Source organism: Amblyomma mixtum, chromosome 3 (assembly GCF_055824585.1).
Source record: "Amblyomma mixtum isolate Tamu chromosome 3, ASM5582458v1, whole genome shotgun sequence".
Taxonomy (NCBI): Eukaryota; Metazoa; Arthropoda; class Arachnida; order Ixodida; family Ixodidae; genus Amblyomma; species Amblyomma mixtum.
Genome location: NC_143014.1, coordinates 145,834,388 through 145,850,901, shown reverse-complemented (window position 1 = coordinate 145,850,901; position 16,514 = coordinate 145,834,388). Strand labels below are relative to the sequence as shown.

Below are 16,514 nucleotides of genomic sequence, written 5' to 3'. Positions count from 1 at the left end.
GGATCGAACCTTTCGGCAGCGAGCACCATTAACCACTGAGCAACCGCCGCGGCTGCTTGGAAAGGAGGTTGCGCTAGCACTCTACCGCCTCATGGTACCGTCAAGAACGATCGCGCAAAAATAGATACAAAAATAACCACTCACCTCGTTAGCAAGCTTTCAGGTCTGTTTAAATCGAATATTTGCGCACTTCTAAGCACCCTGCTTTTGAAAAGTTGCAAGCATTCTGCCAGGTTTCGCATTCGTAGTATTAGCGGTCATCGGACACCGGTAAAAATCACATGAACTGCAGAGATCGTGTTACCATTTTAGTGCGCCCTGTGTTTGGCCCGCAGAGTAACGGTTGGCTGTCAAGAGGCGTTACCAAAGTGGCTACCACCACAGTTCACAAAACTGTGGAGGGTATGTGCATGCGAGTACGGCTTTCGCTCAAGAGTCAGCACATCAACTCTGCGGTTATCGGCCGGTGCGTTGGAGTCGCGTCTGCTCAGCCCCCGAGTGCGCCATCCGTTCAGAGAGCAGTGTTGCAAAAGGGAAGTTTCGTGAACCTTGGGCCTGAGTACATCATAAATCCATTTCCGTATAAATGACGACTCTCTTACAACCTTGAAGGTGAAAATAAGCTGAACCATTGCGCAGAAGATTGTTACGTGTAATTTTGGACGCTATACGGCTTTTTTCTGTCCGTAGGGCCCTGATAATCGGAGGGCACTTGTCGACTTGCACTGAAAGGGTTGGCTCGAAATTTCTTTCAGGGCCTCTCCAGCAGTCTGCCGAACACTTCGTTGAATCGGCACGAGAGTTCATGAACTGGACACAGAAGATCAAACAAGGGAAGTGAGTATATTTCTCATGCCTTTTACTGCACAGCACGGGCCATCGGCATGACGTCGTCAAGCGATCTCTATACCACAACGCTGCTCCCGCGGACGATCATTTGAGCTCATATATGAGAGGCGTAGTATACATAGTGTGTGTTCAAAATTAGTATTTCCGAATTTTTGCTCAGACGAACGGTGACCAGTGCATGAAAGCTGTTTTTGCACGTTGCTACACCACCAGGCGGGAGGGTAGTTGCCGTCGTCTGTTTACCAATTAAAATTAGCTTTTTATTCACGGCAGTTAGCGTGCAGGCTTGTATTGCAAACCTAGAAGGTGGTCGTATTTCTAAAATAATCCATTTAACAGAATTCTCACATGATGTCCGCTCGGTCGCGAAACCAACGTATATAAACGACTTTCTCTCACTCCCCATCTTTCTTTTTTTATTTTGGCGCCTACCATTACGGCTTACATTGATCGAGCAGAGGGCCTCAAATGCCTCCGCAAAAATATTTAAAAATAAATTTATAAGTGAGTGGAAATAATTAATTCCAGTTGATGACGCGTTTAACTAAGATTTTTTTAATAAAATTACGTAAAATTATATATTCAGTCACTTCAGCGCAGCTGAATTATTTCGATGTCACATACCCGGCAGTTGCTGTTGCGCTGCTGTTGCGAAAGTGCCGCTCCGCGACAAAAAAAAGAAAGCAAAAAAAGCCCCATATTTGAGTGAGGTGGACGTCTGAATGCTGGCTTGAGCTGTCGTGCTGACCTCTGCAGTCCAGAGAGGTGCGCGTTCCTACGAAAGCGCGCTTGCGTCCGCGACCTCGGGCCTTTCCGTGGTTCGCAAGCTTTCTGTTCACTGCGAAAGGAAATATATAGGGATGGAAAAGAGTTACCACCCATTCTAAACTATACTATACTATACTATACTATACTATACTATACTATACTATACTATACTATACTATACTATACTATACTATACTATACTATACTATACTATGAAAGAAGCCAACAGCCACAGAAACCAAGGGGCACAGGGGATTTTTTTTTTTAAATTACTTTATTTATTTTGTGGTGTTGATCAATTTAGAATATTATTGAACATGTCATCACTTAAAGCTAATTGATTAGAAAAGCAGAAGAAAAAACAACCACTGCCGCCGGTGGGATCCGAACCCACGACCTCCGAATTACGCGTCCGGTGCTCTACCTCTGAGCTACGGCGACGGCTGTCAATTCCTCTGCTTTCGGGGGTATTTATGTTTACAAGTAACCTAACCTTGAGAGTGTTCATCAGCGCCACCCACGTTCTTAAGCGGCGGACGTAGAACGTCCTGAGTAACCGCAGGTAGTGACGTAGAACGTCATCGAACGGAGAGGGTGGAAGCTGCGTGAGAACCCTCTTATGCTTCCTATGGAGTCAAGGCTGCCAGAACCGAGGCCCTCGCTAAGCAATTAAGCAAACAAGGGAAGGGGAATGAGGGGCTCGTTATAAATATGAAAGAAGCCAACAGCCACAGAAACCAAGGGGCACAGGGGATTTTTTTTTTTAAATTACTTTATTTATTTTGTGGTGTTGATCAATTTAGAATATTATTGAACATGTCATCACTTAAAGCTAATTGATTAGAAAAGCAGAAGAAAAAACAACCACTGCCGCCGGTGGGATCCGAACCCACGACCTCCGAATTACGCGTCCGGTGCTCTACCTCTGAGCTACGGCGACGGCTGTCAATTCCTCTGCTTTCGGGGGTATTTATGTTTACAAGTAACCTAACCTTGAGAGTGTTCATCAGCGCCACCCACGTTCTTAAGCGGCGGACGTAGAACGTCCTGAGTAACCGCAGGTAGTGACGTAGAACGTCATCGAACGGAGAGGGTGGAAGCTGCGTGAGAACCCTCTTATGCTTCCTATGGAGTCAAGGCTGCCAGAACCGAGGCCCTCGCTAAGCAATTAAGCAAACAAGGGAAGGGGAATGAGGGGCTCGTTATAAATATGAAAGAAGCCAACAGCCACAGAAACCAAGGGGCACAGGGGATTTTTTTTTTTAAATTACTTTATTTATTTTGTGGTGTTGATCAATTTAGAATATTATTGAACATGTCATCACTTAAAGCTAATTGATTAGAAAAGCAGAAGAAAAAACAACCACTGCCGCCGGTGGGATCCGAACCCACGACCTCCGAATTACGCGTCCGGTGCTCTACCTCTGAGCTACGGCGACGGCTGTCAATTCCTCTGCTTTCGGGGGTATTTATGTTTACAAGTAACCTAACCTTGAGAGTGTTCATCAGCGCCACCCACGTTCTTAAGCGGCGGACGTAGAACGTCCTGAGTAACCGCAGGTAGTGACGTAGAACGTCATCGAACGGAGAGGGTGGAAGCTGCGTGAGAACCCTCTTATGCTTCCTATGGAGTCAAGGCTGCCAGAACCGAGGCCCTCGCTAAGCAATTAAGCAAACAAGGGAAGGGGAATGAGGGGCTCGTTATAAATATGAAAGAAGCCAACAGCCACAGAAACCAAGGGGCACAGGGGATTTTTTTTTTTAAATTACTTTATTTATTTTGTGGTGTTGATCAATTTAGAATATTATTGAACATGTCATCACTTAAAGCTAATTGATTAGAAAAGCAGAAGAAAAAACAACCACTGCCGCCGGTGGGATCCGAACCCACGACCTCCGAATTACGCGTCCGGTGCTCTACCTCTGAGCTACGGCGACGGCTGTCAATTCCTCTGCTTTCGGGGGTATTTATGTTTACAAGTAACCTAACCTTGAGAGTGTTCATCAGCGCCACCCACGTTCTTAAGCGGCGGACGTAGAACGTCCTGAGTAACCGCAGGTAGTGACGTAGAACGTCATCGAACGGAGAGGGTGGAAGCTGCGTGAGAACCCTCTTATGCTTCCTATGGAGTCAAGGCTGCCAGAACCGAGGCCCTCGCTAAGCAATTAAGCAAACAAGGGAAGGGGAATGAGGGGCTCGTTATAAATATGAAAGAAGCCAACAGCCACAGAAACCAAGGGGCACAGGGGATTTTTTTTTTTAAATTACTTTATTTATTTTGTGGTGTTGATCAATTTAGAATATTATTGAACATGTCATCACTTAAAGCTAATTGATTAGAAAAGCAGAAGAAAAAACAACCACTGCCGCCGGTGGGATCCGAACCCACGACCTCCGAATTACGCGTCCGGTGCTCTACCTCTGAGCTACGGCGACGGCTGTCAATTCCTCTGCTTTCGGGGGTATTTATGTTTACAAGTAACCTAACCTTGAGAGTGTTCATCAGCGCCACCCACGTTCTTAAGCGGCGGACGTAGAACGTCCTGAGTAACCGCAGGTAGTGACGTAGAACGTCATCGAACGGAGAGGGTGGAAGCTGCGTGAGAACCCTCTTATGCTTCCTATGGAGTCAAGGCTGCCAGAACCGAGGCCCTCGCTAAGCAATTAAGCAAACAAGGGAAGGGGAATGAGGGGCTCGTTATAAATATGAAAGAAGCCAACAGCCACAGAAACCAAGGGGCACAGGGGATTTTTTTTTTTAAATTACTTTATTTATTTTGTGGTGTTGATCAATTTAGAATATTATTGAACATGTCATCACTTAAAGCTAATTGATTAGAAAAGCAGAAGAAAAAACAACCACTGCCGCCGGTGGGATCCGAACCCACGACCTCCGAATTACGCGTCCGGTGCTCTACCTCTGAGCTACGGCGACGGCTGTCAATTCCTCTGCTTTCGGGGGTATTTATGTTTACAAGTAACCTAACCTTGAGAGTGTTCATCAGCGCCACCCACGTTCTTAAGCGGCGGACGTAGAACGTCCTGAGTAACCGCAGGTAGTGACGTAGAACGTCATCGAACGGAGAGGGTGGAAGCTGCGTGAGAACCCTCTTATGCTTCCTATGGAGTCAAGGCTGCCAGAACCGAGGCCCTCGCTAAGCAATTAAGCAAACAAGGGAAGGGGAATGAGGGGCTCGTTATAAATATGAAAGAAGCCAACAGCCACAGAAACCAAGGGGCACAGGGGATTTTTTTTTTTAAATTACTTTATTTATTTTGTGGTGTTGATCAATTTAGAATATTATTGAACATGTCATCACTTAAAGCTAATTGATTAGAAAAGCAGAAGAAAAAACAACCACTGCCGCCGGTGGGATCCGAACCCACGACCTCCGAATTACGCGTCCGGTGCTCTACCTCTGAGCTACGGCGACGGCTGTCAATTCCTCTGCTTTCGGGGGTATTTATGTTTACAAGTAACCTAACCTTGAGAGTGTTCATCAGCGCCACCCACGTTCTTAAGCGGCGGACGTAGAACGTCCTGAGTAACCGCAGGTAGTGACGTAGAACGTCATCGAACGGAGAGGGTGGAAGCTGCGTGAGAACCCTCTTATGCTTCCTATGGAGTCAAGGCTGCCAGAACCGAGGCCCTCGCTAAGCAATTAAGCAAACAAGGGAAGGGGAATGAGGGGCTCGTTATAAATATGAAAGAAGCCAACAGCCACAGAAACCAAGGGGCACAGGGGATTTTTTTTTTAAATTACTTTATTTATTTTGTGGTGTTGATCAATTTAGAATATTATTGAACATGTCATCACTTAAAGCTAATTGATTAGAAAAGCAGAAGAAAAAACAACCACTGCCGCCGGTGGGATCCGAACCCACGACCTCCGAATTACGCGTCCGGTGCTCTACCTCTGAGCTACGGCGACGGCTGTCAATTCCTCTGCTTTCGGGGGTATTTATGTTTACAAGTAACCTAACCTTGAGAGTGTTCATCAGCGCCACCCACGTTCTTAAGCGGCGGACGTAGAACGTCCTGAGTAACCGCAGGTAGTGACGTAGAACGTCATCGAACGGAGAGGGTGGAAGCTGCGTGAGAACCCTCTTATGCTTCCTATGGAGTCAAGGCTGCCAGAACCGAGGCCCTCGCTAAGCAATTAAGCAAACAAGGGAAGGGGAATGAGGGGCTCGTTATAAATATGAAAGAAGCCAACAGCCACAGAAACCAAGGGGCACAGGGGATTTTTTTTTTTTAAATTACTTTTTTTTTTAAATACTATACTATACGAGAGAAGCCAACAGCCACAGAAACCAAGGGGCACAGGGGATTTTTTAATTTTATTTATTTATTTCGTGCTGTTGTTCGATTTAGATTATTGCTGAATATATTATCGCTTAGACCTAATTGATTAGAAAAGCAGAAGAAAAAACAACCACATGCCGCCGGTGGGATCCGAACCCACGATCTCCGAATTACGCATCCGGTGCTCTACCGCTGAGCTACGGCGACGGCTGTCCCATCTTCTGCTTTCGGGGGTACCCCTGAAAGCAGAAGAATTACGCGCGGGGCACCGGATGCGTAATTCGGAGGTCGTGGGTTCGGATCCCACCGGCAGCATGTGGTTGTTTTTAGAGCGCAGCTCTTTGGCGTCCGTTCCTGGGTTTCGCGTCGGCGTCGGCGTCGGCCTCGTAACCAGCTCCGCCCCCCTTTCATCCCCCCAGCGCTATCGGCGTCAGCGGCATCAGTCAGTCGCTGCTATCTCTTCCCTCCTCCCTTTATCGTGTTGTCCGCTTGCTGCGCGCGCTTCTGCCCCCATCGTTTGCCGCTGGGTGTACACGCCGCCCCCCTCCCCCCTCTTCCTGCGAGTCTCCGGTTGTCAAAGCGCCGGCTCGAACTTAATTCCTTTCTTCGCTCCTCCTCCAATGCAACCCCTGTGCGGTGGCAATCAGAGAGCCAGATCGGTGGCGGCGGATCTGTATATGTGCACTGCCCGAGCCGAAATTGCGAATACGTGTGAAAAATAAAAAAAATTCTGTGATAGCGCATACATGTGTTGCTCGATTTCTTTGCCTCAATCTATCGAAAAGGTGAAACAGCTTATTTGCTGCGCTCAAATTTCGCATTAGGAAGTAACGTAATCGTCGGTAATTTTTCTTCTGCTTTTCTAATCAATTAGGTTTAAGCGATAATATATTCAGCAATAATCTAAATCGAACAACAGCACGAAATAAATAAATTAAATTAAAAAAATCCCCTGTGCCCCTTGGTTTCTGTGGCTGTTGGCTTCTCTCGTATTTATAACGAGCCCCACATTCCCCTTCCTTTGTTTGCTTTATACTATACTATACTATACTATACTATACTACTATACTATACTATACTATACTATACTATACTATACTATACTATACTATACTATACTATACTATACTATACTATACTATAGAAGAAAAAGTTAGACATATTTTATTTCCTTCCTACGTCCCTCATTCGTTTGCGTGGTTCCACTGTGCATTCTAGTAAGGTCAGAGAATTCCGCCGCCAGATTTAGGCGGAGTGAATCTTTGTATTCGTACATAATGGACTGAAACGCGCGGGGCTCCTTGCATTCGCCAGCATTGAAGAAATGCCTCGTGATAAGTGTATATTAACGCTACGCGACAGTTAACACTTCTGTTTTTAAGCAGTCGGTTTAGCGGGGGTAATTGGGCTACGTGGGCTTCGCAAGACCCGCGGCAGGCTCCCTTTTCGCCACTTTCGAGCAGAACTCCACATGAGCTACAGAAGCGTTCCGCATATCAGGCTGGCTGTAGCGTCACGGGTGTGACAGCAGTCCCGGACGATGTCGTGGACAAAAGGAGGGCAGGCTGGCGTGGTACTCAAACAAACGCTTTATTGGGCCAACTTGTACCCACAAACTGAAAACCACGCGTAGGTGGCGTAGAAGATTAGAATCGCACGCCGTACTCGGCGCCCTCACCTTCAAGGCGACAGCGAACTTTCGCGATAAGGTGCCTAAAACACGCACAACAGTTTCAAACAACGTAAAAACCGACACATGTGACCATTACCGTTCCAGAGCGCTCTGGGCGCGTCTCGCGCAACACAGTGATAAAACCACGTGCGGCGAAAAAAAAAAAAAAACGTTAAGAAAGCTGTACAGCAGCATTATAGTCAGCCTGTAGTAGGATCACTTACGAACAGAAGGTTTGGATACCAGCGGGTTTAAACGCAATTAGTACTGAACGTACAGCTTCAAGGATCTACTATACATAATTCAAAGCTGCATTACTACAACTACAGCTTGCGGAAAGAAAGAAACAAAGTGAATCGCACTTATTGGAACATTGAGTAGACATTTTTTTTTTCTTTTTACTAGTAACCATGGTCTGTAGTAATACGTTGAAACGTTTCTAGCAGCCCGTACTGCGGTACGGCGTTGAAAGTGTCATCGCGAGTCTCGGCGAGAATGTATTAGATCATCTCTCGAGATGCAGTGAAAAACAAGCACTGTGGAACAGCACTGCCTACTCAATTTGAGATTGATACTAACACCGCGCTGATACACAAATCTGTTCAGTAGCTAGTGCAATCAGAACGTTAATGAGAGAGGCAGTAGCGTACAGCAGTGGGACTTCCCGCCAGTCACGAAAGAGGAAGTACAGAAAGGAGCAATGCGAAAGGGGAAAGCAGCTGGCGAGGATCAGGTAACAGCAGATCTGTTGAAGGGTGGAGGGAAAACTGTGGTAGAAAAACTAGCCACCCTGTATACGCAATGCCTTGTGACCTCGAGAGTACCAGAAGCTTGGAAGAACGCTAACATTATCTTAATTTATAAGAAACGAGACTTCAAGGAATTGAAAAATTGCTGACCGATAAGCTTACTGTCTGCTGCCTACAAAGTATTTACCAAAGTAATCGCAAATAGAATCAGGACAACCTTAGACTTCAATCAGCCAAAAGATCAGGCAGGTTTTCGTAAAGGATACTCAAATACATCATATTCAAACTATCAGTCAGGTGATAGAGAAATGCGCAGAATATAACCAACCCCTATACCGGGTGTTTCTTTTTAGAAGGTCCAAAATTTTTAAAGAAAGGTAAATTCCTTTAGATTTATTTTAACCCTGGGGCTATACTGAGGGCTACGGCGGACACCAGGTAAGAGGCAAACTACTTTAATTAGTTCGCTCATTAACTGAATACGTTAATTAACTTTTATATTTTTTATTTTAGGGGATATGTTGTATTAGCAGAATTAGAGATCGTCTTCCAAACAGTCCAGCCAAGAAAAAAGATTTTCATGAAAAAAATTTTGCGCGCGTAACGAAGCGAGAAAATGTCACCCTGGTAGGCAGCTTCACACTGTAACACAGCGCCCTGCACTTTGGGTCAATGCGTTTTTGTTCCAGCGCGGCATTCCGTGAGGCCGCGGAGCGAAGCGAGATAAGCAGCGATAGCGCAGGCCGCCAGTCCGGGGCGCGTGATGCAAAGCGCAGGGCGGAGTGAACTACGTCAGAGGCGCTCCCGCCGCTGCGTTACGGTGTGAAGATGCCTACCAGGGTGACTTTTTCGCGCCTCGTAACGTGCATGAAAAATTTTTAATTAAAATTCTTTTTTTCTCGGTTGGACTCTTTAGAGGACGATCTCCAATTCTGCGAATACAACATATCCCCTAAAACAAAAATTAGAAAAGTTAATTACCATATTTAGTTAATCAGCGAACTAATTAAAGCAGTTTTCCTCTTGCCTGGCGCCCGCCGTAGCCTCCAGTATAGCCCAGTGCTAAAATAAATCTAAAGCAATTTACCTTTTTTTAAAAATTTTGGACCTTCTAAAAAAAAACACCCTGTATATAGCGTTCAATGATTACGAGAAAGCATTTGACTCTGTGGAAACCTCAGCAGTCATGCAGGCATTGCGGAATCAGGGTGTAGAAGAGTCTTATGTGAAAATACTGGAAGGTATCTATGACGACTGCACAACCATCATAGTCCTCCATAAAGTCAGCAATAAAATTCCTGTAAGGGAAGGTGTCAGGCAGGGATACACGATCTCGCCAAAGCTATGCACCGCCTGTTTACAGGGTGTTCCGATGCCTGCATTGGGAATAGTTGGGGATAAGAGTTAATGGACAACACCTAAGTAACTTGCGATTCGCTGATGACATTGCCTTGCTAAGTCCCTGAGGAGATTAGCTACAAAGCATGATCAATGAGTTAGACGTGCAGAGCAGAGCGGTTGGTCGAAAAATTAACATGAAGTAGACCAAAGTAATGTTCAGCAGTCTCGCAAGGGAGCAGCATTTCACAATTGGTAGCGAGGTGCTGAAAGTGGTTAGGGAATACGTCTACTCAGGGCAGGCAGTGACTGCTGATCCGGATCATTAGGGGGAAATAACTAGAAGAATAAGAATGGGGCGGAACGCATACGGCAGCTTCTCTCAGGTCATGAATGCCAGTTTACCGGTATTCACCTATGGCATAGAAACTTGGAGGCTAACGAAAAGGTTCAGCTTAAGTTGAGGTCAATGCAGCGAGCTATTGAAAGAAAAACTGCAGGTGTAACGTTAAGAGACAGGAAGCAGGAGGAGTGGATGAGGGAACAAACGCGGATTAATGACATCCTAGTCGAAATCAAGAGGAAGGGCTTGGGCAGGGCATGTAATGCGAAGGCAAGATAACCGCTGGTCTTTAAGGGTAACAGAGTGGATTGCAAAAGAAGACAAGCGTAGCAGGGGGGCAGCAGAAAGTTACGTGGGCGGATGAGGTTAAGTAGTTGGCGGGGATGCGGTGTCCGAAGCTAGCAAAAGAACGGGTTAATTGGAGAGACATTGGAGATACCTTTGCCCTGCAGTGGGCGTAGTCAGGCTGATGATGATGATGATGACCGCGCTAATGCTGGAGTCAGTCACATCGTTCTCAGAAAGCAGCGCTCGGCTCGTGCTAACCCAGTTGCTCTCTTCGCAGCCCGATGTACGCACGCATCTACAACGACATCGTCGTCCGCCTCCCGAAGGTCTTCCTCACCCCTAGCGGCGTCCCCACACGACACATCACGCACAAGTGAGTCCTCCGGCATTGCACTGCATGAGGGTTGTGGGCCATCTCTCGGGTCGGCCTTGCGCTGAGAGTTCTCTTTCTCTTACGTGATTCACATGCCACAATGCGTGTATGCGATACCTTTTCACAGGCATCTGTTGTTCTCACCCGAGGGGCTTCCCTTTCCTGGCCTCCAGGACCTCATCCGCCATCGGCCCATCAACAAAAATGCCTTCGGCCACATGGTGGCACTCATCACAGAGAGCATCATCCAAGCGACAGAAATGCTACATTTTTCGCCAATTGTATGACATTAAATTCAGTGTACATCGCCTCATGCACCCGCTCTCCAGTAATCCTTTTTTGTTCTTTTACCATAGACCATTCTATGGCATTTGTAATGTTAAACACGCACGTGCAGAATAGTGCACAATCTATAACGCGATTTTAAGGTCATCGGAGTTATTTCGGCTGAACAGACTAAATGAAATTTTCATGATAGCCGCAATAACTCTCCAATAAAAATTAGCTGGTATTATGCAGGAACCTATAGCGGCTGGCCAGGCCCCCTCGGGTATTTCGTTCAGCCTTACTGCAAAACAAACAGCGTTATTGAACTTCAATCCGAGCAGGTTAAGCCTGTTCAGATCGCGTCAGGATGTACAGGATGTGCCGCCGCATCGCATGATGCTCCAAATGAGAGACTGCGTACGCTGGAGATGTAGCGCAGAACATGCGACAAAAGGAATCTCTTTCAGCAGTTCCGAATCACTATGTCAGACGCGGGGCGAAGGGAGGCCCAACTGCTCAGACTGGAGAGCTCTCGCGATATACCTAGCTAAGCATTCATTCTGATTCATTCCGAGTTTCCGCAGCCCTAAAAACCTCGAATGACCTGCAATGTCATTTACGGAGATGAACATGCGCCTGCTAAATGCATCTTCATGCACGTATTAAAGGCAAACTGCTGGACATGTCACAAAAGTAATCGTAACAGAGTTCCACCGTTCCACACTTATTAGAGAACTGTACTACCGCTGCTACAAGCGTTTGAGAAGCTCTGCTGCCGACGATGCATGCGCGTGGCGGCGTGTCACTCAGGCGACTTATCGGATATGACGCGAGTCCGGGAAACCGAAAGCCCTCAAGCCGGGCCCAATGGTTGCGAACGGATTACTGACAACGTGGAGAGAAAGGCTGGATGCGAAAATACGGCTTAGAAAGCCTAGGTTTGGTACTGTGGTGAAGTTTTGTGAAATTTTAGGCGCGATTACCATGCCGAAACGCTGTGTACCATCGGGGCACGCACGCGCTTGCCGGATGAGTTTTGGAAGTGCGGCAGGCAGCCAGCGTTTCACTTATAGCGTTCTGGAGGGGTGCTTGCATTTTTTTTTTTTCGAAATAAGGAGCATGCAAACAAAATTTGGAATAGTGATTCCAATATTCTCGTATTTGTTACGTCGAACGAACCAAATGGTGTCTGTTCATGACGGTCATAGAGCTGATATGCTGACTTCGTGTTGCGTATCCCTCAATTGGAAATCATCGTTGCGTCTTTTGGCAGCTGTTGTTAGTAACCCATGGACGCCGCTAGCGTTTCGCTGTTTCGCACGGTAACCATTTTGTACGAATAATCGTTACTATAGCGAACATTCGCAAGAACATATGACTCGTACTCGATATGGCTTCTAGCTACGCTATTGGTATTCGATTCGGTATTGAAAAAGTACTCTTCGCACACCGAACTGAAAATGAATTGAAAAAAATGAATTGAAAGTCCGCATTGTTTCTGACGATTCCAGCCGAATTGCACTAGTTTTCGCAAGAGCGAAAACTAGTAGCGCTGTCTCTCGTCGGTGACAAAAGGGGAAAGCTGACACCGCGAAAGAAATAACTAGTTTAGTTTAGTTTATGGGGTTTAACGTCCCAAAGCGACTAAGGCTATGAGAGACGCCGTAGTGGAGGGCTCCGGAAATTTCGACCACCTGGGGTTCTTTAACGTGCACTGACATCGCACAGTACACGGGCCTCTAGGATTTCTCCTCCAAAGAAATTCCAGCCGCCGCGGCCGGGATCGAACCCGCGTCTTTCGGGTCAGTAGCCGAGCACCATAACCACTGAGCCACCGCGGCGGCGCAGTGGAAATAGTTCAAAATAGTAAAGCCTACTCCACAATAGATCATAACTGCACAATCATTCATGCACAATCATTCATGCACAAAATAACTGCACAAAATTCATGCGACCGGCGTCTACGCGTGGTCGTTCGCTGCGCTTTCTGCGGGCAGCAGCGAGTCGCTGAAACCCCAGTTACGAGGCCAAGCGGTTCCGCTTGTTCCCGTTTATACGTCATTTCAGGCACTTGGTAACGACAACCTTTTTTTTTGTTTGGTTTCGGTATGAAAAACGGCTTTTTGCGAGCGATTCCGAAGGCACTTACAAATGCGACCTCATGCTTTTGAAGACTCTCTCCTGACATACTACTAAAAATACTGTTTTTACGGGCTGAGAAATTTCGTTGCAGTTGGCTTAAGCTTTGAAACAAAAGGAACTGTAGCCTGACCTCGACGGTATATACCTTCGCTATTCGCACGGACCAAAGGATATTTTTTTCCCATTGAGTGAAGCTGTTTAACGTCTGTTTCGTCCTGGTTAATACTCCAACAGAGACAGTTTTTACGTTAAAAAAGGAGAAAATTGGTAGTTTCAGTGGCACTAACGAAGCACCCGAGTGCTGGCTGAACAATAAAACGGAACAAAAGCTTTCAGTCTTCGCTTTAGCTTGCTGAGTCATAGATCGCATTTGTTCGCTTCGGTCTAGAAGCCCCACAGATCGCTTTTTGATGAGCTGAGTCTACTGCTACGCAAGCTGTTTCAGCGGACACTGTTAGCAATATATAAAAATTGCTTTTTTTTTTCGAGTTAGAAATGTGTATTGCACTGAGGCCACAGAGCGGGAGAAGAGCGTGTGACCAGCACGCCGCTGAGTGACGTGCGCGTGTGTAGCCGCGCAACTTGTCTAGCCAGCTTTTGGTTTGACGCTTTCGGAGAGCCCGAATGCCTTGTGCTGCAGTGCCGGCAAGACTCGCACTTTCGAAAATCTATAAGCGGATAACTCCGCCACTAACGGCGAGCTACGATTCTCTAAAATGTAGTTGTTAAAAATAATAATCATTCGATTTTAGTTAACCAGCATAGTAGTGAACATGTCTTCGCTGTTTCCTGATATTCGGCACCGAACAAAATACTAGGCCGAGAACGACACCCTTTTAATTCGAGAAGCCTTTTTTTTTTCTTTAAATATTAGTAACAGTCTTCGTTTAAACAGCCTGTATAGCACATGCTCTCCCACTCGCACACATGGGCGCTTATGGGTGCACACGACAACCATGTGATTTCAGGCTTACTGAATTTATCGGCTTTATGAATTTATGAACCTATCGAGAGAGGGAGAGAAAAACCTTCTTGAGAGAAAGAAGAGAAAAAAGGAAAACGCCTGGTTCGGGTTCAGCAGCTGTAATAAGTATGTTTCACCACGCGCTCTGATAGATACAGTGGGAGTGCCAGGTGTGAAAGCTGACGATGGTGGCGGATTTTTATGGTGCAAAGGTAGTTTTGACCAAAGAGTGGCATGGCACGAGGTGTTATTCATCTACACAATGTGGGGTGAAAGACCCCGTTCCTAGGAATTTTACATAAGCCTAGCATCTGGGATGAAAAGATCGTAGGTCAGGTAAGGAGGGAAATCGCGGAGAGCTCAGTCCTGCTGGGTCGACATGCGACCTTCGCTGAGTGTAGTTTCGGATTGTCCGGATGGCGCCATTGCTGATATATTGCGGTTGCGTCTATGTCCCAGGTAGGCAGCAACATGTTGCATGCACTGGCGCCGTAATTACTGCAAATGCGACGGCTGCTAACGAACAGCGGCCCGGCTAACTACGTGAATGCGAGTGCTGCGTAAAGAAGGAGGGAGCACGCAGCAGGAGAACTCGGCAGGCTTTCCTGTTTGCGCCATTCCCACAGTCAGGAAGCTCGAAAGCAAAAAAGTGTGCCATCAGAAGACGGTTTTCGCGGCCCTCAAGCTTCTGCTAGCGCGGAGCGAAGTTCGCACACACGCCGCCTCCGCTCCCGTCTTAGAATCTCGGCTGGATCGGCGATTTTACGGCGGAGCCTGGGAAAACTAATTGCGAGACGCGAGGCCTGTTCGTTTCCCAGGACAACTTGCGATGGGCGGGTAAACCTAGGTAGGGGACATGCGAGAAAAAGCGGTCCTCCGACCATCGTCTACCACAAAGCTGGTAGCGGCGGCTGCGAAGTACGGTTCTGTCCAATTATTGTTCTCAGTAAAATTTGATTCTCCAGTTCTCTATGGGTATGTTGAGGTTTGTCCAGGTACAAAAGACGCATTCATAGCTGAGAAAATTTCATGCAAACATTTTGCCTCCACTCGATTCAAGCTCGTGACATCTGAAAAAGAACGGATTGACATCGCTTTGTGTTGAATGGCGCTGTTGCATAGCCTCTGGGATCTGCAATAAAAATCGGTTTCAACGCATGCATCTTACTCACGAAATCGGCCGGTGATGTATCGTTTTTGAAGCGAAAGCTTCACTACGGGACCTCCGGCTTCAATCGCGGACCGTGCGAATTTGCCCTTCAGCTGAGTTAGAGGCAAACCATGAAAAAGATTCAACCAATATCCATTACTGGGAGTCGAACACGCGGCTGGCTGCGTGAACAGATCCCTGTTCAGGGCCGCTCAGCGAGACCACTAGGCTATCGCCGCAGCCAACACGCCTCGTATTAAACTGCACCACACTCTCGCGCTGTGCATTGGAGAGCGTCGTCTTCATCAACTTCTATCTGCTCCGTCCCGTGGCACTGCCTGCCCACCGTCGTCATTCTACGTAGCACAAGTCCGTGCTTTCGCTCCGATTCGAATGTAGGAAACATTCTCTGCAGTTTTTTTTGTCTTTTCTAGCTTTAAAAGGTGCGTTTTCGGTGAGATTGGTCTCTTTGTGATTAGAACGCGGTATGCTACGTGGAGGGAAACTTATTTTTGTCCTTTGTGTCCCTTTAAATCGCACGCTCAAACCAGACGCGCTCTTGTCGGCCATTTCGTGTGCGCCGCTGCGCGGGGCTCCTTCTATTGTTGCAAATGCCTGGCTTGCGTAGCGAAGCTTGCACTCTTCATTTTCTGTTGCCCGTGAAGATGCATACTTTTGCCTTCTGAAAAGTTATTCTGTCAGCGGTAACCAGTGGTATCTATTTGATTTTTGCATTTGCTGTTCTGTATTGTATTGGGTCTGTTATTCTGCTGTGCAGATGAGTGGATTTTGACATTTTTTTAACGACTTTTGTAAGCATGACAATGTTTAATTACGCTAGATATATTGCATATATATTGCGCTGTGCCATATTGTGCGGCGGTTTTTTGGCTGGTCAGGAGACCTGATTTTGAATGCGGTCCTGATTCCTAAATGAATTTTTATTGGTCATTTTTTTTGCTTATTGTGAGTTGTATTTGTGATGCTTTGCTGTAGATGATAAGAGCTGTTTTCAGCAGTCCTTCTGCTACATCTTTGTTGTGCTATTGAGTTTTTTTTTTTTGTTGCACCTTTAATGTGTCATTGTCCATTCGCTGCAGTATGCCTGACAGCCATGAAAGGCATATTCCTGCTTTTTATAGTTCTCCAGGGACACTTTCGTCATACTCAATTTCATCTTCATCTGCTGTTGCCTGCACGTATTTATTTTTTATTTGCGATGTCTATAAAATATGTAATTCGTCTTTTAAGCGCTGACATTCATGTTTTTGTTACAAAACTAATGGCATCTTAGCACGCTTAAG

General features: G+C 46.5%; 1 protein-coding gene across 5 annotated transcripts in view; it reads left to right on the top strand.

Annotated features, from left to right (window-relative positions):
• Positions 1-11,070, top strand: part of LOC149352279 (N-acetylated-alpha-linked acidic dipeptidase 2-like) — a 94,017-nt gene extending 82,947 nt beyond the window's left edge. For 3 of the 5 annotated variants that reach the window (XM_089581440.1, XM_089581439.1, XM_089581438.1), the window contains 3 exons: positions 756-837; positions 10,592-10,687; positions 10,815-11,068. In XM_089581440.1, the coding sequence (XP_089437566.1) occupies positions 756-837; positions 10,592-10,687; positions 10,815-10,974 (338 nt within the window). In that variant the 3' untranslated portion in view covers positions 10,975-11,068. Of the gene's footprint in view, positions 1-755; positions 838-10,591; positions 10,688-10,814 lie in introns of all 5 variants that reach the window. The other 2 variants (XM_089581441.1, XM_089581437.1) reach the window with 2 other exon arrangements.
• Positions 11,071-16,514: the final 5,444 nt, after the last annotated feature.